Source organism: Amyelois transitella, chromosome 13 (assembly GCF_032362555.1).
Source record: "Amyelois transitella isolate CPQ chromosome 13, ilAmyTran1.1, whole genome shotgun sequence".
Classification (NCBI taxonomy): Eukaryota; Metazoa; Arthropoda; class Insecta; order Lepidoptera; family Pyralidae; genus Amyelois; species Amyelois transitella.
Genome location: NC_083516.1, coordinates 149,224 through 170,464, shown reverse-complemented (window position 1 = coordinate 170,464; position 21,241 = coordinate 149,224). Strand labels below are relative to the sequence as shown.

The following is a 21,241-nucleotide window of genomic DNA, read 5'->3' as shown; positions in this document are numbered from 1 at the left end:
TTGAGTGCGACTATTTGGTATTTCACCGACAAAAGGTTAAAATCTTTGCGTCTCGTCCGATGGAGGAATGATAAGGTTCTATCAGTTCAAAGAGTGCATTTGCACACTCTCTAAAATTGATCCTATAAAACGCCGACAGACAGCTTGCAACGAAGATGCTCTAAGGATATAAAACAGAAGAAATTGCTGCTTTTCTTACCGCGCAAATTAAAAAAAAGGTTATGGAAGCGAAAGGCTTGTAAATTCTGGATTATTTTAGGCTGTAGGATAGCAACTTGTCTCCCTCTGAATTTTAATTCCATCACTTAACCTTCTTACTAAAAGTGTTTTTTCAGTCTTTTAGAGACGTTTGGCTCTGACTACCTCGCGTCTCGTAAGAGAAAAAGTGATTAAGTTGCATGATTGTAAAAACCATTAAATTAAAAAAAAAAAACAAATAGATACATACGAAAATCGTCGAATTAGTATCAAGGTAAATTTTTTTGTCTAGTCAGAGAAAGAGTAGACGAAAAAGGATATTACCTAAATATGGACGAAATAAATTAGTATTCAAGCCTTTTTTCTTGTCAAAAATACATATTAAAATTACTCGTCCGCCGAATCTATCACGGGAGGAACGACTTCCGCGCATGCATTTCTATACACAAAAACGGAACAGTTATCCAATTGTTCCTAAAATTTTATTTTATTTATTCTGATTCTTGATTCACACATGTAAAAATGTATGTCAATTCGATAAGTTAATTTTTGTGCTCAATTTTAGCATTCAGCAAAGAGTAGGTGCGTTGTCTTCAATTACAACGGACCCTATCTTATTATATTTTATCAATTTTTTTTCGTTATTGTAAGTTTTGTATATTTTAACATACCTATCTATAAACCTTGCTGGCCGGTACAAAAACTTTGTCATCTTCAGTCTGCTGAAGATGCTGCCGAAGAATATGTTGTCCAGGTAAGATTTAATTTAGTTTTATTTTAACTTATTTATTCTAACAAACCTCCATAAATTTTACTGAAGAATCCCAATACGTTTTATCATAATCATCCTTTCGGGTATCGCCTCAAGTATAGAGCGCCTGGGGTGGGTTCGGCGCTATACATACAAACATAGTCACGTCTATATCCCTAACGAGCTAGACAGAGCCAACTGTCTTGAAAAGACTGATTGATCAAGCTCAGCTTTTTGGCTTGATAATAGAATTGAGATTCAAATAGTGACAGGTTGCTAGCCCATCGCGTTAAAGAAGAATCCCAAGTTTATAAGCCTATCCCTTAGTCGCCTTTTACGACATCCATGGGAAAGAGAAGGAGTGGTCCTTTTCTTTTTTTTTTATTGGTGCCGGGAACCTACCGGGTTCGGTTATCCTACCCTTTAATATTAAACGAGCAATATTGGTCTACCTATATAAGAAGTAGGTATTTTTACTCGCAATTTCGAAATGGGCGCGTGCACAGGGGCACAAAAAAAACGATTTAGTTGGGTCCGTGGGCCGGAAAAACTTAAAACAGTTTGACATTACATTTTAAATTATATTCTTTATTATTTAAATTTCGTATAAATCAATTAATCGTTACAATTTATTCTCTCATCCAAATTTCTATTATAAGTTGGGATAATTGTTAAGTTGACTTAATAGAAGAAAATGCTACAGTGCTGTTTGTTACCGCTTCTTCTGCACTGGAAGCGGCAGTCAACTAAATTTTAAGCAATTTATTCGACGACAACCAATGTTGTGAAACCAAAAGATATGACGATATACATATTTCTTTTTTTGTTTTCATTGTACGTATGTCCGTGATGCCTACCCGGGCACCCCCGGAAGATCAGCGCTGGCCGTGTAGCATATTGTTTACAGCCAGCATTATGCTGAGGGGGTACCCTTTCGGGAGCACCATACTACATGTCTATTTTTGTACATATTATTGTTTCCATTTTTGTCTTTTTGTTATGGTGTTTTATGTATAAATTCTTTTTACTTTAACTTTACAATTATAAAAAGATGTCTGAAATGTCCCTTAATAATGAAGAAACATTTTGAATTTAACAAACTTGGTTTTTTATAAAGATAAGCATTATAGATGAGTTTCAAGTTGTCTATCAATCAATCGGCGCTTTTCACAACATAATAGACGCGCGACGTCCCCGCGGACGCCCGCAGAGTTCCCAACTTTCCTACACTTCGATAACTCTTGTCTCCCGAGATCAGACTCGGCGCTTGGCTTTCACTTTCAAAGGGTTGACCCGAAACTTACTGAAATATAACGCAGAATTATCAGAATAATCTGAACGCAGAATATATCTGGACGACGATCTTGTTTTGTTTGAAATTTCTTGTCAATAAAACACATCATGATCAAACCTGGGATGTTCTGGTAAGGTTAAGTCGAAAGTGTCCTAAACTGATCTGAATGAAAAGAGATAAGGATTTAGGCTCGGTTTCCACTAAAGTGGACGGGAGAGGAGACGCGATGTGATGTGTTTCGAATCACACACAGTTTTCGAAAATTCCACATATCTTTACTGCTTAGCTTCGGTGGAAACGGTTCCCTCCCCATCTCTTCTCTCTTCGCTTTGATGGAAACCAGGCCTTATGCCAGGATCTTGGTAGGTGGAAACATGTAGTATCTGCCTAACATTAGAGCAGTAGTTAGCATTAACAAAAAGAGGAAAGACATCCTTCATTCATGTCTTTTTATCGGTGGGATACGCACACTCCACGTCTTTATTGCCACCTGTTACTATCTCTACATTCTTCTTATGTGTCTAGTTCTATTCTAGTTCATCTTTTAGTGGTTTCTTATAAATTGAAAAAAAAAAAACACGAGTGCTGGCAGCCCTGAAGCGGCCCTATCTCGGCCGGACCAGTTCATTAACTAACTTTTGTCGGTTTTTCACTTATATTTCCAACATTGTATTTAACCCGTCAAGAATTCTTTTATTAAAATGCACAAAAAGACCTTACTACGATTACATTTTTACATTCCTTACCTACAAAATTAGTATTAATACAAAATAAGTAACGCTAATGCATTAAAAGTTACAGTCTCGCGTTCGGAAAGTAAAAAACAGGCAAAGAAATAAAAACTTGAAAATAAATATTCAGAGTATATTAGAATTAGTCTGAATATTTCTTTTCTAATTTTTATTTCAGTGTTAAAGGAAAAGCACCTATGCAAGGTTTTAACTCTCTGTCTCTCTGTACTGTCTCCTACTTCTGCAGCTATCGATCTAAGAGTAATTCAATGCTTGTTACTTGTTTTAAATTTGCAGGGTTTCCTCACCGCTTCTGCTATTCCTAACCTTAACTGGTGGGGTACCTGTTGATGCAATATTTCAGAAGAGCAGTCAGCATGACCTTCCTAAAGGAGTGACTCTTAAAGGTGAACTTATTATTATACATACATACATATTATCACGTCTTTATCCCGTGAAGGGAAGTCAGAGCCAACCAGTCTTTTCAAATATCAGTTTCTTATCGGTCGCATGGCATCGTAAGTCTCTAATAAAACCATAAAATTGTATGAAAAATGTACGTCGTTTTACACTAGTGAAAAAAAAATTGAAAAGGTCACGTTCAACTGTATGTCACAAGATGGAAATGCGATTGAAATAGTGACAGGTTGCTAGCCTAGTGCTAGCTAGTTAATTAAGCCTTTCCCTTGATTGACTTTTGCAATCGAAACGGGAAGAGAAGAAGCTGGCTCACACTATGCTACGTTTTCCTTTTTTTCTTGGCTACCAGACCAGTATGGAATTTTACAATTAAAGTTTTATTTTACTGTCAAGTTTTATGTTTCATGATATTTTAAATAAGTTATGAGTTACATTTATAATTTTTAGACGGGCAGGAGTTCGAGTACATAGTAGTGGGCGCAGGCGCAGGCGGGTCTGCGGCGGCGGCGCGGCTCGCGCTGGCCGGCGCCTCCGTGCTGCTGGTGGAGGCCGGCGCGGATCCCGACCCGCTGTCCTGGGTAATTCTGTGAATATTGTGTATTGATGTTAGGAATCTTAAAGAAAAATCCAATAAACCTATAATTAAAATCAAATTTATAAGTCCAAAGGAGGACGTGACTGAATTATATCTCTATATGAGTTAGTTAATATTTCCGAAGTTATCTAAATAAGAAAAAAAAAATAGGTAAAAAAACTTTTTAAGTTAAACGGTTTTATGTTAAACATACATTGCAATGTTTAATATAAATGTACTAAAAACCAAAAAATAATAAAATAGATACAGTCGTGGGAATTATAAACATATGCATAGACTAGACTAAAATAAAACCGTGGGGCACGTCAATTGTCTACAAATTATAGACTTAATGTGCGATAGAAGAATCGTTTAATTCGTCGTTAGGCAGTTGGCCCGCAGACGGTGCGCAAATTACTTACTATTTTGCTGGCTAGCGAGGAATCGTTTCACTGCTCGTAGTTTGTCTTTAATCGACAAAACTTATGATAAAAGTACTACTCGCTCTATTATGAAACCCTAAAACTCGCTTAATCGAGCTTGCTAACTTGTTTCCACATTCTAGCCCTACTTATCACACGTCCATCGTTGTCGGTTGAACAACTGCCTAATTATAGTGTAACATTACAAAACAAACATTTTAATCAACGATTGTAGATAATTGACGTGCCCCACGGTTTTATTTTAGTCTAGTCTATGCATATGTTTATAATTCCCACGACTGTATCTATTTTATTATTTTTTGGTTTTTAGTACATTTATATTAAACATTGCAATGTATGTTTAACATAAAACCGTTTAACTTAAAAAATTTTTTTACCTATTTTTATTTTCTAGTTTTTTGTTTTTGTAACGAATAAACTCAAAAACTACTGGACCGATTTGAATGAAATTTGGCACAGGGATAGACTTAACCTTCAGGAGTTACATAGGCTACATTTTATCCCACTGCTTAGATTTTAATTTTGAATAGTAAATTGTATTCTACTTGTTGAGACCTTTCATTTGATACCCATGTTGATGGGATTGATAAAACCTAAGTTATCCGCCATTTTGTAGAGGCCGCCATCTTGGATTTCAATTTTTTATAGTATATTGTATTCTGCTTGTTGAGCCCTTTCATTTGATACCCATATTGATGGGATTAATGAAACCTAAAATATCCGCCATTTTGTAACGGCGGCCATCTTGAATTTATAATGATAATGAATAAACATAATTATATTGTCACCAAAATCCAAAGTGTATACAAAATTTCAGATTAATCGGTTGACAGGAAGGGGGTGAAATTTGAATTACTAAATTTGACCCAAGAATAAATAAAACAAACGGGGTGAGCTAAATAAAACCGTTTAATAATAATAACTTTAAATGTAATAAACTGTTATCAATATTTGTAATGATAGTTTAATCTAGTGTCAACTTTCAGGTGCCCATCGCGTCAGTGTTTCTGCAGGGAACGCCCACAGACTGGCAGTACGAAACTATCCCTAACCACAAATCCTGTCTATCCTTCCGCGGGGAGCAGTGCCGGGCCAGCCGCGGGCGGTGTCTCGGAGGCTCCACTAGCATCAACGACATGATCTACACCAGAGGAAGTCCTCACGACTGGGACTCCTTCAACATCTCTGGGTGGGCATGGAATGATGTAAGGCCCTTCTTTTTGCGATACGAAGGATTCAAAGATCTGGATTTGTTACCAGTTTCGTCAATACCGTATCACAACACAAGCGGAACAATGAAGGTTCAACTTTTAGGCGAATCTGGTAATCCTTGGCATTCGAGGATTGTCGAAGGATATCTACTGCTGAATTTCCCTTACAATCCAGATGTGAACGCTGCGTCTCAGATCGGCGTGACGCAGATTGTCGGCTACATGTATGGCGGTGAGCGAATGAGCACCGCGCGAGGTTACCTCAGCAGGAGTGACGTGAAGAAGTCATTGAAAATAGCCAAGTTGACGAGATGCACAGGGGTAATCATAGATGACAATAACGTCGCCAAGGGAATCACCGTCGTAACCGGCTTGTTCAAAACTAAATTGAAATTATTTGCAACTCGTGAAGTCATTTTAAGTGCTGGAGCAATAGCGACACCTCAGATACTCATGATGTCAGGTATAGGGCATGCCGACCACTTGAATGAAATGAAAATACCGGTCGTCAAAGATTTGTCCGTTGGCGATGACATGACCGATCATATGTTACCGTTGATTTTTGTCCAAGTAGACAGTGAAAGTGGTGTAGCGGCTACTTTAACAAATGTGATAGATTCGGTTGATTCATTAATTAAATTTGTCACGTCAAGAACCGGACCGCTAGCATCCATGGGTGTACTCGACGTGAGTGTTTTCGCAAACACTTTATGCTATGATTATGAAAATCGTCAACTTCTACATAATAGTTCTGAATGCGATCTACCGACGATGCAAGTGATTCATTCTTTTATACCCAAAGCTGCACTTACTATTTTTACTGTTGCTCAACACAATTTGAATGTTAACGATGAAGTATATAAACAACTGGCGGAAGCTAACGCAAATCACGATTTACTTGTGGTGTCTCCTCTTGTTCTCCAGCCCTTGTCGGCAGGTAACGTCAGGCTGGCGAGTAATGACCCGCTGGACACGCCGGCTATTTTCCCGAATCTGTTATCAAGGGATGAAGATTTAGAGGAGATGATTCGTGCGATTCGTATCGTGGAAGATCTGATGGAGACGAGACCGTTCAAAAGAAACAATGCTTCTATAGTGCGTTTTCGATTGAAGGGTTGTTCTGACGGTGCGGATTACTGGGAATGTTACGCGAGGCATATGACGCAGTTGATTTACCACGCGGTGGGCACGACGGCGATCGGGCGCGTGGTGGACGAGAGGCTGCGCGTGCTCGGCGTGCAGCGGCTGCGGGTGGCCGACCTCGGGGTGCTGCCGGGGCTGGTCCGCGGGAACACTGAAGCCTCTGCCTTGGCAGTCGGCGAGAGAGTTGCCGAATTTCTGTTGGAAGAGACAGCTTAAAAAGCCACTATTGAGAGTTGTAGCACTCGTAGCGCATTTCACAATTTTCATGGTAGTCACTGTTGACTTCGGATGTAAACAGGGTCTTCATTCATATTATTATTCATTTTGTTTGTATATTCGTAGCGTTAAATAGCGGACGGGTTGGCTGTTTACAGCTAGCTTTATGTTGAGTTGGGACCTTTTTAGGTCACCATTGTCATACAAATTGTGTTTATCTTTTATTATTTTTTATGCCTCTGCTCTGTACGGTGTGTTCTTAAGATAAATATACTGTTATTTTTAGCTTTTTATTTTTTATGATATTCCAAAGCTATTGGAATGCAATAAGGCCTCAGCTGTGTTTTTGTACCATCAAAATAGACCCGTCACCAAGAAACATTTTAAGTTAGCGGTAAAAAATACTACTAATTTAAAACAGTTAACCCACTTACTTTATTGCAATGACAAATATGGTGCTCAATTACACATCGATCTAATAACACCCATTTTTTTGGTTCGTGACTTGCAAAAGTACGCGAAGGCAGGTAATGGAACATGAAACGAGATGTCGTACGAGCATATCAATTACTCGCGTGGAAAGCTCCGTGAATTCATAAAATAATGGCGCTTTGATCTCTACTGAGACGAGAAAGCTTATTTATAATTTGATCAGAAGCCCAAGGCAGTCCGCCATGTTTTTTAAAGGCTGTTTACGTATGCTTTTTTAAAATATTCTCAAAGCATTATATACCAATTACATTATAAATAAATATGAAAGTTATTCAAAAAATTCCAAATTTTTATTCTTCATTATACGAGTAGGACAATTCAACATCACTTAATAATTGTCATATCTTTTATGTTCACAACATTGGTTGATGTCAAATATACTTACTTAAAACTAAGTTTACTGCCGCTTCCAAAGCGTCAGTGCAGAAGAAGCGGCAACAAACTGCACTGCAGCATTTACTTCAGCAACGTCTACTTTACAACTATCCTAACTAAGAATATAAATGTGTGGAAATGTGGATGTGGTGTAATATTTTATAAGGAGAAATAAAAATGAAAGATCATGGAAGGGAACTACCTCAGGGTATTATCATGGCTGCAATGGATAGATAGTCTGCATGTATCTAAATTGAGGACTACAGCTGGGACATTCAGTTTCCGTTGATAATCCATACAATTCGGCAAAACGTCCGGTATTTAGCGGATTACGCCGGCGGAGGGCTAATTATGGATGGGCATTCCGCGGCTTTAACGAATCTCCGTCTTTCATTTTAACATGATTTCACGGTACAATTAGTGTGACGTCCTCTCGCTGTGAAATGTAGAATCTTAATTGTATGTTTCCTGAAACACTTTCGTAAATTTTGCTTCTATCTATAAAACCTACGTTAAATTTTAATTTAAAATGTAACAATCAATAATTTTATTAAAGAAAAAAACGTTGTCTTTTAATAAAAATATAGTTGAGATCATTGCAACATGCTTTTTAGTACAGGTTCGAATCCCGGTCAGGGCATGATGAGAAACGAACTTTCTCTGATTGTTCTGGGTCTTGAATGTTCATCTATCTAAGTATTTATGATAAAATATAGTTTTGTTGAGTTAGTATCTCGTAACATTCATAAATTAAAATTTAAAACGTGACTATTATCTACTTTTTTGAAGATATTACCTATTATTTCGTTTCTATGATACACAGTCATTAACAAAGTATAATTAATGAAACAAATTGACGCAATTAATTGGGGTCGGATTCAGCAGCCCCCTAATAGGATTTCAACTAATTATTACTTTACAAAACATTCCACTCAATAATTAATGCTGCTAAATTTTGGCCGAAGCTTAGTTCCTAATAATTATCTGTATCCACATATACATATAGTCTCATCTATATCCCTTGCGAGTTATGCCGAGCCAACAGTCTTAAAAAGACTGAAAAGCCACTTTCAGTGGTATGGCTTTATGATGGAATTGGGATTCAAATAGTGACAGATTGCCAGCCCATCGCCTACAAGAGGAATCCCAAGTTTCCCTTAGTAGTCTTTTACGACATCCATGGGGAAGATATGGAGTGGTTCTATTCTATAGTGCCTGAAACCACACGGAATCTTAAATTTGAAAATAAAAAATATTAATAAAAATTATGATTATTAATTAAGAATTATATCTGTTTAAATACCTAGGTACTTTCTATAATGACTATTTTTCCACCTCAGACATTACTTTTTGAAACAATAATAACAACTTACATAATTAGGTACTGAATGCGAACCTGTAGCCCAGTGTGCTCATTATAAATGAATGCTCACTCGACACGGAACAATTAAGCAGTAAAGCTCGGCATTACACAATCGCTAATCGTTCATGTAAAGAACAGAAATTAACATCAAAATGGCGGACACCCCGAACAAAACAGCGCAGTATTTCATCAATCTAGCTCAATTCGCCTACTGGCTGGGAATGCCTGATATTTGGATACAAGAAGTGGCCAGACCAAAGAGAATTGTCCGAATACATGACGCGTATTGCTATACGTGTGTCATTCTAATTTCATTACTAGTAGTCTTCGAATATGGAGCATTATTTACTGAGCAGGAGTTGTCGGATCGCCAGCACGCGAACATGGTCCTTTTCGTGCTCTGTCACCCTTTAGTGATAATCTTCATAATGAATTCGTTATATTTCGAGAAGAGAACCAAACGCTTGTTGTACGACCTCGCTGTGGGGCTGAAATCGGTTTACAACGACGAGGATATCGAGGCGGTGACGGTGCAGAAGATGAAGGTGTTGTCACGGGCGTTCGTCTGGATTTTCGCGACCGCTATATTTTTCTATGGAGTCGATGCGCTGGTGAATGTAGTTTGGTACGGTAAGCGGTTGAAGATGATATATTTAGAAATTATGATACAGAATAACCGAAGTCAATTAAGCTAATTAACATCCGAGCTTAAAAGCCTGGCAGAATAATTTGGGTGTAGTCTTGTCAATAATAAGCAGTAAATTTGATAACTGTCGTTAGGAGATTTATTCTGTAAAATTGAGGAATGAAAGTTTACGGTCCACTTTGACGAAATCTCATCATAAAACGGGTGAGCTTTGTACCACATGAAGTGAATTCCATATGTTTGTTTGCCGAAGGCGCGACGTTCACCACAGTGATCCTGGCGTGGCCGCAGACGCACCACCGGTCGCCCGCCGCCGACCTCGCCCGCGTCTTCTTCTACCTCATCTTCCTGAACTTCATGCTTCTCCTGGGCATCACCTACATGGTCAACATCTCTATCACCATCTGTCTCAGCAGCCAGTTTAAAAACATGCAGGTTAAAGATATAATTCATAACGTCAATTTAGAAATTTAATTGTCCATAAGTTTATATACCTATATACAAATGAAGGAAAATTTATTAAGAGCAGCCATTAGGGCCAGATATGAGATATTATATTCGTAAATTGCATCACATATCTTGTTTCTTTATATACCAATATCCAAATATCATTCTAGAGTTCTTAAAAAGTCAAATGTTTGCAGAGTTACTTCTACAAGTTGGCGGATTTATTTAAAGAGGATAATATGACTCAGGAGCAGAAAGAAAGCAAATATGAAGAAAATTTCAAACTGGGTATCAGATTGCACGCAAAGACGTCATGGTTGGTTTTGTTATGTGGTTTTATTTTCTATGTTCCAGCTCTAGTTACTCTTCGAGTGATGTCTACAGTTATGTATTATCCGTCCTTTCTTTTTACTTATACTATCTTATTCCTTTATTATTTTACGTTAATATGTTAGTACGCACGTCACACTGCCCGCCTGAGAATCTCCATTATTGACTCCCTTAGACCAAAAGGTCATAACGTACATGCCAAAATTAAAATCTCTCGATCCAGCGTTTACAGCTGTTCGTTGATAAAACAGTCAGTGCTTTATATAGTTTGATAAAAAGTATCAATTAGAGTTGAAGAAACTCGAAGAAAAGGAACTAACTAAATTATGAATTTTCCATTTCTACATATGGTATAACAAATGCTCCAGGTGCAAACAAGAGTGGCAGGCTATCTGCAACGTGATCTTCAGCTTCCAGGTCGTGCTCAACATCGGCATCCTCATCCTCATGCTGGCGCAGCTCGTCCTGAGCGAGGTGGTTCAGCTCAACCTTCCATTAGATACATACATACATACATAAAATCACGCCTCTTTCCCGGAGGGGTAGGCAGAGACTACCTCTTTCCACTTGCCACGATCTCTGCATACTTCTTTCGCTTCGTCCACATTCATAACTCTCTTCATACAAGCTCGGCGGTTTCGGGTACTTTTGACCTGACCCTTTACCAGGACGTCCTTAATTTGATCAAGATACGTTCGTCTAGGTCTTCCCACTCCGACCTTTCCCTCCACACTCTCCTTGTATATCTGCTTAGTCAACCTGCTTTCATTCATCCTCTCCACATGACCGAACCATCTTAACATACCCTTTTCTATTCCTGTAACTACATCTTCTTTCACATCACAACATTCCCTTATCACGCTGTTCCTTATCCTGTCACTCAATTTCACACCCATCATACTCCTTAACGCTCTCATTTCCACTGCATTTATTCTGCTTTCATGCTTCTTTTGCCATACCCAACTTTCACTCCCATACATTAATGTCGGGACCAACACGCCCCTGTGCACAGCCAGTCGAGCCTTTTTGGATAGTTTCTGACTGCTCATAAAGGCATGCAAAGCTCCATTCACCATGTTCCCCGCGTTCACTCTCCTTTCAATATCACTATCATACTTGCCATCTGATGTAAACTTTGATCCTAGATATACAAACTCTTTCACTTGCTCCACTTTTTCTCCTCCAATCAAAATATTACATGCTGTCATTTCTTTCTCCATTTCAAAAACCAGTGTTTTAGTTTTACTTACGTTCACTTTCATTCCTTTCTCTTTTAAAGCTTCGTGCATACAGTTTACCATGTCCTGTAACTCCTCCGCTGATGACGCCAGTATAACTTGGTCGTCGGCATAGAGCAGACATTTGACGAGTAACTCATTCATCCTTAATCCACTTTTAGACTCTTTCAAATCTGTCAAACAGCTATCCATAAATAGGTTGAACAGCCACGGTGACGCAACACATCCTTGCCTAACGCCTTTCTCAATCTTAAACCACTCAGTGTGCGCTCCGTTTATCCTGACACAAGCACTCGAATCCTCATATAAGGATTTCAGTGCTCGTATTAAGAGACTGCTCACCCCATGCATAGAAAGTGCTGACCACAATTCATTCCTCTCAACTCTGTCATAGGCCTTTTCCAGATCTACGAATGTGCAATAGACTTTTTGACTCTTGGCCAAAAACTTTTCGGCTATGCACCGCAAGGAAAAGACCTGATCAGTACATCCCATTCCCTTTCGAAATCCCGCTTGAGCATCCCATATTTTGTCATCAGTTTCATTCCTGACTCTATTAATCAATACCTTAGCATACAATTTGCCGACGACGCTAAGCAGGCTTATACCACGATAATTTTTGCAGTCCAGCTGTGACCCTTTTCCTTTGTAAAGTGGCACGATAACAGCCTTACACCAATCTTTTGGTACTCGGCCGCTTCTCCAACACAAATTGAAAAGGCAGTACAACTGACTAGCTACTACGCCTTTTCCTGCTTTAAGCATCTCGACCGACACTCTATCACACCCAGCAGCCTTTCCCGCTTTCATACTCTTAAGTGCTTCCACAATTTCGAACATTTCAATTTCGCCTTCCATCTCATTCTCTTTTTCTTCGCTATAGCAGAAATCTTTCTTATTTCCTTCCTTTTTTTCACATAAACTTTCAAAATAGTCCTTCCATATCTTTAGTACACATTCTTCTCCTTTCTCAACGCTACCATCCTGGCATCTGATCCTAGTCAGCTCTCTGGTTATAGTATTTCCTCGGGCTGACCTTACGGATTTCCAGAATACTTTCAGATTTGACTGAAAGTCTTCTGATAGCCTTTTATCAAAATCCTCTTTATACTCTTCTTTCTTTCTAATCACAGCTTTCTTAACCAAATCTTTCATTTTCTTATATTCCTTACGTGCTTCATTCACATCTTCATCTATAACCTCTTGCATTCTTAAGTTAGCTTTTGCTGCTAACAAATCCAGCCATGCTTTCTTCTTTAATCGCACAAGTTCTTGCACATCTTTACTCATCCACGCATTTTTGTGATTTTTTCCTTTCCTTCTTCTACTTACACCACACACTTCAACAGCTACTTTCACAATTCTTTCTTTAAGTTCCTTCCATCCATCTTCAATATCGCTCATTTCATCTAAATCTTCAAATTCATCCTTCAGTCTATTAATATACTTCTTACCTACATCCATATCTTGCAAATTTTCCACTTTTACTCTTTCCAAAGCGCTGGTTTGCTCCCTTACCCTGTGCCGCCAGCGATTGAAGATACCCCTTATCCGGGATATCACCAGTAAATGGTCCGAGTCAATGCCAGCACCGCGATATGCACGGGTATCCAGCACTTTGTTCTTCAATCTTTCATCTACAATCACAAAGTCTATCATACTTTTTAAAATACCTTCCACTCTTGTGTAGGTGTGGATCTCTTTATGTTGAAACATTGAGTTTGACACAAAAAGATCCCACTCTAGACAAATTTCTAATACACTTCTTCCATTATCATTCACCTTTTCGTCACCAAACGCACCAAGCACCTTTTCATATCCATCACGCTTTACACCCACCCATCCATTAAAATCACCTAACATAATAATCTTCTCATTTGGCTTGGTAACTTTCAATACTTCTCTTACACTATTCCAGAACTCCTCGTTTTCGCTTTTTGCTGATGTTGTACCCCTCGAACCCACATCCCAAGGTGCATAAACACCTAGAACGAAGATCCGAGTGATTCCAACTTTCAGCCTAATCCATAGAAGACGAGGGCTGACACACTCATACTCATTCACGCACTCAGCCATTCGTGCAGAAAGAATTAGACCGACCCCTTGACAGCCTCGGCTGGTACTGGATATTCCAGACCAATACGCCGTGTAAGGGCCGTGCTGCGTCGCGTCGCATCCTTTCCGCTTCGTTTCATTCACGCACAACACATCCAAACGTCTTTCATCCATCATCTGGCATACTTCCTCAATCTTATCCTTCATTCCTCCTCTTACATTCATCGTCGCAAAGCGGCTTTCAGCAGACCGCATACCGCTCCCGCCGGGAACGAGACGTGATGGGGTGCGGACACCATCGCCGCCATTTATATGCTTTTTAAGGTTCATAATGCGATTCCCACGAGACGCTAGGGAAAAATTTTGTCCGCCCCAGCAGAGCCCCGCATGCCAGGGTAAGGCTAGCCATTACCTGGGGGTCGCCCAACCCCATGGCGGAAGTGGCACGCTCGAGACTAGGCTCGCCCCTAGCCATGCATCCATCGGCGCGGCAGACCTTAGATTGGCAGGGATTTACATTAAAGAGGAATCCCAAGTCTATCCCTTAGTCGGCTCTTACGACATCCGTGGGAAAGAGATGGAGTGGTCCTATTCTTTTGTAATGGTGCCGGGAACCACACGGCCATTAGATAGATAGATAATTCATTTATTTGATTTGCTACACACGATTTACAATTTCATATGGAATACAAATTAATAGGGTGTGAGTTGCAGCAATACAAAAAGGTCACAACTCAACGAATTTATTGCTGTAGAGCAATACGCTGATTTTCAGTTATGACCTAGGTGCTAGTGCAGGTTTAGGGATAATTTTACAGTATTCTTGGCAGAGCATGGTCAGGCATGTTGTTAGAGGGGCTGTAACCTTGTTGTTGCTTGAATCTGAATGCCATACAGCTAAACGTAGCCTTTTCGAGACTGTTGGCTCTGTCTACCCCGTTATGGGAAAGACATGATTGTATGTATGTCACTTAGGCATCAAATATGGTAAACAAATAGAGATTCTTTTATATCTTTTATAACATTAATACCTGTTATACTGTCAATGATCGTTATATTACCAAGTTGTAATAAAAGCTTGATGATAGAACGTAAAGTAATAATATGACTAACTCTGTTACCCAGTCGTCTCAGTGTTTGTGAAAAATTTCGTCGATCTGGGAACTTTTTTAAAAGCACTCCAGCGACTTTGACTTTGTTTATCATATATAAAGTGACTGTAATCCGAGGGACCATAACTAGCTTTAGCTACACCGTCAATATGATGATCCGTGTCTTTAGTTTATTCGTTTTGATCTAACTGAAGGAGACGACTACCGATCATGATCCATAATACGGATAGCAAATGCTCGTCTTTAAATTAACTGGAATGAATGCCAGTAATATTATATTGTGCCGTGTGGTTCCCGGCACCAATGCAAAAAAGAATTGGACCACTCCATCTCTTTCCCATGGATGTAGGTAGTAAAAGGCGACTAAGACTAAGGCGATTCTTCTTTAGGCGATGGGCTAGCAACCTGTCACTATTTGAATCTCAATTCTATCATTAAGCCAAATAGCTGAACGTGGTCATTCAGTCTTTTCAAGGCTATTGGCTCTGTCTACGCAATGTATATAGACGTGACCATGTATGTATGTATGTATGTAATATTATATTTAGTGAATGCATCTTTCAGGAGCGGTCTTTGGCGTCGCTGATCGCCAGCCTCTTCACGATTGGCACGATCCTGTCTAGCACCGGCCTGCTCATGCTGAACGCGGGAGACGTCACTGTAGAGGTAGAACATCTTGGTATTTACGCAGTAGGTATTTATTTATTGTGCATGAATAATTTCCCACAAACAAAACTTCGAGGCTATAGCATTATACCACCTTGAATGGCAATGATAATACTTGCAAGAAGCCCTCAAGTCAAGCGAATTCTCGGTCAGCCTATGTAGTGAAAATACGCCTTTACGTGGTAATATCCCGTAGTAGAGTAGATACAGAATAGAACAGAAAAGATTTGTTTTCAAAATCGGATACAAGGGATCACTAATTGACATAACATCAATTAAATCTAATTATAACTACTACCACTTCCAAAATGCATGTGTAGTAGATACGGAGGAACAAACTACACTGCAGTATTTACCAAACTACACTGTAGTCGTGGTACCATCAGTGGACAGACAGACCACGGGTACAACATGCAATTGATCTGCATATGTCTGGTCTGCGAGTATGTTAGGTACTGAAAATCATTACTATAGTTTTGTAATTTCACTAGCTAAGTTGCATCTCTCTTGAAAATACACTCCGTGATCAAGTTGCTGTAGTTACGAGTATAAATCATAACTGTTTATTAACTTCTACAAACAAAATGATTACGAGCAGGCTCATATACTATGTCCGCCAGTTGACCAAGTGAGTTATATGTTACAAAAATTGCGCCCGCGACTCCACATGCATAAAGCGAAAAATCCCGTTTATATCTTGCGGGAATTTTGGGAAGTTCTTCCTAAGCACCCTATATACCCAAAGGTTGGCTGGAAGAGATTGCTTAGCGATAAGTTCGCCTTTGCTCAACATATTCATAATGTACGTTTCTACTACATATGTATTTTTTATGGGCAATAAAGATGATTTGTATTGTATTGTTTTGGATACCAAATTTTACATCTTAAGACAAAGCGATTTGGCCTATGCGTTGTCAGTTGTATGTGATTTTTTGTAATTTTCACCCTTTTCCTTTGTCAATCGCCAGGCTCGAGAGATTTCGACCGCGATATACCACTCCGGCTGGGAGAACTGCGCCGGTTCCTCTCCCAGGGTCCGCAAGTTGCTGGTCTGCGCCATGATGAAGGGACAGGTATCTACCAATTAATAGAAATAGATTTATTTACAAAACAGGAACTGAGCTGTGCCGTGTGGTTCCCGGCACCAATACAAAAAAGAATAAGACCACTCCATCTCTTTCCCATGGATGTCGTAAAAGGCGACTAAGGGATAGGCTTACATATTTTGGATTCTTTTTTTAGGCGATGGGCTAGCAACCTGTCACTATTTGAATCTCAATTCTATCTGAAAGCCAAATACAAGACTGTTGGCTCTGTCTACCCCGCAAGGGATATAGACGTGATTATATGTATGTATGTATACAAAACAGGATACAGGACAGTGTGTCACATAATGACGTTTAAAGACTTAATTTACTTCCGCTTCCAAAGCGAATAAACAATAACATGGTTTCAATTTCAGAAACCTGAAATTTTATGGGCACTGCGTCTAATACCGATGTCTTATGAATCCTTTGTTTCGGTAAGTACTATTTTATTTACCACCACCTATGACACCACATTGTTGCTAAATGTTAATAAAAATGTATAACATTGTGTTAATTTCGTTGCAGATTGTAAAGTCGACGTACAGCATTTTCTCGTTACTCTACTAGGAATATTTGGACGGTAGACATTTCGTACAGTAAATAATGAATAAAAAATCAGAATCACTTGTCACTTAGTCGTTGACATTCGATATCTGCGCGTTTCGTCGTAAATAAAATAAAATATTAATTTTTAACTGTGATTTTTTTTTATTAAATTCCTCTTCCTTCTTTTAAAATCTACATTGGCTGTGCTCGCATGTAAACGGAGCATACCTGTTACGTTTTATTTGGAGGTTGAAAGCTAAAACAGCATATTTTCAAACTATTTAATTCAGAAGGTTTTTCGTGAAAATTAAATATAAAAGAATCCGCATTAAAATATACAGTACCTGGGTGATCGAGATGTGCTCGGTAGACGTCAGAAACATCATAAAACTTAGTTAAATAAAAAAAAAAAACCACAAAGAACCTCAAAAAAATAATAAAAAAATATATAATAACTTATATTGGAAAATAATTTGAGTGAAAATATAAGGAAAACGAATTTTCATACACATGGAACCTAGCAATTTTTAGGTCAAAATCGCTAGAGAATATTTCAAATTTTAACGAAATCGTTAAAGCCGTTTTCGAGAACGCGTGTATATAAACGCGTTAATATAAAAATATATCAATATACATATATAACAAAATTGCTCATTTAAAAGTATAGGATTTCTAAATCTCAATGAAAGTCTTACAGAGTACAAAAAAATAAATCATCAACTGCAGGCATTTTGGACTGTGAGATTTGTGGGTCGGCATTGGTTGGGCGACTTTATGAAATTCATTATCTGTTCAGTGCAATCAAGTTGAGAGATTAAAATTATCTCGAGACAGAGTTTGTACAAATGATTCTTAAGCCTCTGAAACTGTGAGAAGTTCAAATTAATTTGGTTAATCCGACTCTCAGCATTCATCCCGCCATTTTTATTTCGTTCTTCACTAATGAACCGAGTTTCTGTTTTTGTTACGGGGTTGTTAGTCTTAATTAGAATCACGTCTGAGACACTCCGACACGGGGTGTTTTAACTAAAACACAACAAAAATATGCTCTTTTGTTATTCAGATGTAATCCCATTTGAATTAATTCTGTCAACGAGTTACTTTCATAGTCTTGTGAAATGATCGCGAACTAAAGTGCTAACATAAAGCCCGTTCATTAACAGCTGAGCTCACAAAGATGGCCGTCTGCTCCATTTTAATTAAAGGATTATTTAAATAAGAACATAATTCGTTTTTGTAAGTTATTGTCTACCTAGAGTAATACGTCATTGTTATTTTATCATATCTTACTTAAAGCTAACGGTTGGAATTGCCGCTCGATAGACCTCATCGATAGACCTATTGATTAGTAGTAACGATACTGTGGGCAGTTACAGCCTATCGGTAGAGATCTTACCATAGATATCGTACCTATAGATAAAACAAGGCGTGACTACACATGAAACAAATATAGTTTTTTCTAATGTCGCTATAAATAAGTGGTAAATACAAATGTATTAATTCTACTTAATCGCAAACATATGTAAGAACTTAGTGAACTATCCATGCCTTGTCTAACCAGTTATTTTAATTTTGTCAGCTCATTTACTGCCAGAATTAAAATAAATGGTTGGAAGTGGTATAAATGTCTATATTTAGCACATTAAAAATGCTAACTCTTCAGGATTTGCCAGATAAGTTATGCCTTCTTTGGGCAATGGCGGGCCGCTCACATTGACCACAGCACACGATTCGTATGAACATTATTAAGTCTAGTTTATTTCAGTGGCATAGCCAAATTGAAGTTAGTACCAATTTATATCAACTACGGGAAAAACAATAATAATATAACGCATAACTTTAAATCACCTACCCGCAAATAAAAAATATTGAATCTTATACGTAAAGCATTCATTGCAAAACGTGCACAGAACATCGTAAAATATTATGAAGTTTGGTTTAGTGCAGCTGCAGATGTGTAGACAGACGAAATGTGTGCAAATGTGTTAAGTTTAGTGCGGGCTTCGATATGCGGACGACGAGTAATACCAATACATGTGACCAGTGATCTCATGTAAGTGATGTATTGTATATTATCCTCTTGACTGACTGTTTGACTGACATATCAACGTACAGCCCAGACAGCTGTGTCTAGAGAATTTAAATTAGGTGCACCCCTAAGAGAGAATATCTCGGTATGCCCATGGGAATGGAAGATTCCCTTTAACGGAATATTACGAGGGCGAAGCCGCGGCCCTGTTAATTATTTATAGAAAATTTTGTTACGATTGATTAATGAGATAAAAGGTAAATAGAAACACTTTCACAATTATAAATAAGTATTTATGTAAAATTGTGTAGTGATGCACTTACTTATGAAAAAAATTATATAGGTAAATAAATAATTTCAATACATAGTAACTGAAAACTTAATTAGGTTGTCGACAATTAGTTGACTAAAGCTAGGTAACCACAGACCTCGCGAAACGTCCTAAAAGCCTAGGCCTCACTCTGATGTCGTCAATATCCTATCGTACAATATTGCCGACGTGACGACCTCTTATCAAATTACATTATTAGTTGCAAGGTCCCGGTCCCGTCACGTGCCACAGAAACAAAAACTATTTCGTAACCTAACCTGGAATAGAACTCATGATAACAATTTTAAGGTGAAACTGTTTCAGTTTTGAATACTGCGTGCGTTGGGTATATCCAAATTGAAGTGTAAAGAGATTTATAATGTTCCTATTGTACAGTCTAAGGAATCATAAAAACAAACTTTTAAATACTTCTTTGTGATCTATTTCTCTTGATATTTCTCACAAAGTTTAAAACAAAGAGATTAAAATAAACCAATAAAGCTGTCATCAGGCCGGCTTGCGGCCGCTCATCAAGTTATATTGTTTTGTTAATTGTCCCCCCCCCCCCTCACCCCTCACCCCTCACCCCTCACCACCGACCCCCCGTCCCTGGCTAGTTGATTCATTGCTTGTCCGACATAGCCAATACAATTCAAATGATTCTACCGTTGCGTGAAAGTTTAGTTAGACGATTGATCTCTGTAACATTATCACGCATACAAATTCATGGATTGAATTTTCAATTGTATATATTAGTATTGTTGGTTGATGGTGATGCTGGTATTATACGAGTATTTCACAAAAAATTGATATCTGACGTCAGATGTATACAAAAATATTTCAACATTGAAAGATCTAAAATATAAATATGAGCAATAAAGCCTTTACAAATTTATTCACACTCTTGTAAATGTTCAGTATATTTACAGGGGCGTTAAATCATAAAGTAAAATAAAACACTAGTTTACTTTAAACAAATCGTACCTCGTGTACTTTGTCACTAAAATCTTTCGACTATCTGTAGTAGGAAACTCTCGTAGCTCGTGCTACGGCGTAGCTTTGTTTTCGTAGCATATGTTTACGAGCCTCTACGACTTTTGACTTGACAGTCGTAATATTACAGAATGGTATGAGATCGTTACGTAAAGTCAATGCAATTGGGTACATATATTATATTAATTCGCGTCTTATTTGCTGTCATAATCATGGATACCAAATTCTATTAAGACACCTTTTTGACCAAAGGTATCCAACCCTGAATCGATTAACTTGCTTGTGAGTGTAAATCAAGTAAAACAAATATGGGAGATCGTAGTAAGTGGAGGAATTATAGCATAAACCCGAATAGAAGAGATGTTATTTTATGTCTGTCTGTATGTTTTATGAATTATCTAAGAAACTCAGTGCCCCCACTTCAGCGTTTGTAAGAGAAAATTAGTCTCAAAGTGACTGCGCCCGATATGGACCCGGCGAGGTCGACGTATTAACATATTTTAATACGATGGCTCTAATGCGTCTTATTTTTCTCGACCCACAAAACACCGTCGCGCCGGCGTTGACAAA

General features: G+C 38.3%; 2 protein-coding genes across 2 annotated transcripts; both read left to right on the top strand.

Annotated features, from left to right (window-relative positions):
* The first annotated feature begins 926 nt into the window (after positions 1-926).
* Positions 927-6,994, top strand: LOC106142319 (ecdysone oxidase). Its single transcript, XM_060947377.1, has 4 exons — positions 927-952; positions 3,272-3,381; positions 3,842-3,972; positions 5,398-6,994. Exons 1-4 carry the CDS (start codon positions 927-929, stop codon positions 6,979-6,981), a joined length of 1,851 nt encoding a protein of 616 aa, XP_060803360.1. The 3' UTR covers positions 6,982-6,994.
* Positions 6,995-9,363: 2,369 nt separating this feature from the next.
* LOC106142318 (uncharacterized) lies at positions 9,364-17,360 on the top strand. Its single transcript, XM_060947376.1, has 8 exons — positions 9,364-9,841; positions 10,111-10,292; positions 10,502-10,620; positions 11,003-11,108; positions 15,604-15,705; positions 16,674-16,778; positions 17,168-17,227; positions 17,319-17,360. The coding sequence occupies exons 1-8, from the start codon at positions 9,364-9,366 to the stop codon at positions 17,358-17,360; spliced, it is 1,194 nt and encodes a 397-aa protein (XP_060803359.1).
* Positions 17,361-21,241: the final 3,881 nt, after the last annotated feature.

Excerpts from the sequence above, each read along its gene's own strand:
- LOC106142318 (XM_060947376.1), top strand. The coding sequence starts at position 9,364 with ATGGCGGACACCCCGAACAAAACAGCGCAGTATTTCATCAATCTAGCT. Across the intron at positions 16,779-17,167 it reads GCGCCATGATGAAGGGACAG|AAACCTGAAATTTTATGGGC; the intron begins GTATCTACCAAT and ends TTTCAATTTCAG. Across the intron at positions 17,228-17,318 it reads CTTATGAATCCTTTGTTTCG|ATTGTAAAGTCGACGTACAG; the intron begins GTAAGTACTATT and ends ATTTCGTTGCAG.
- LOC106142319 (XM_060947377.1), top strand. The coding sequence starts at position 927 with ATGCTGCCGAAGAATATGTTGTCCAG. Across the intron at positions 953-3,271 it reads CCGAAGAATATGTTGTCCAG|GGTTTCCTCACCGCTTCTGC; the intron begins GTAAGATTTAAT and ends TTAAATTTGCAG. Across the intron at positions 3,973-5,397 it reads ATCCCGACCCGCTGTCCTGG|GTGCCCATCGCGTCAGTGTT; the intron begins GTAATTCTGTGA and ends GTCAACTTTCAG.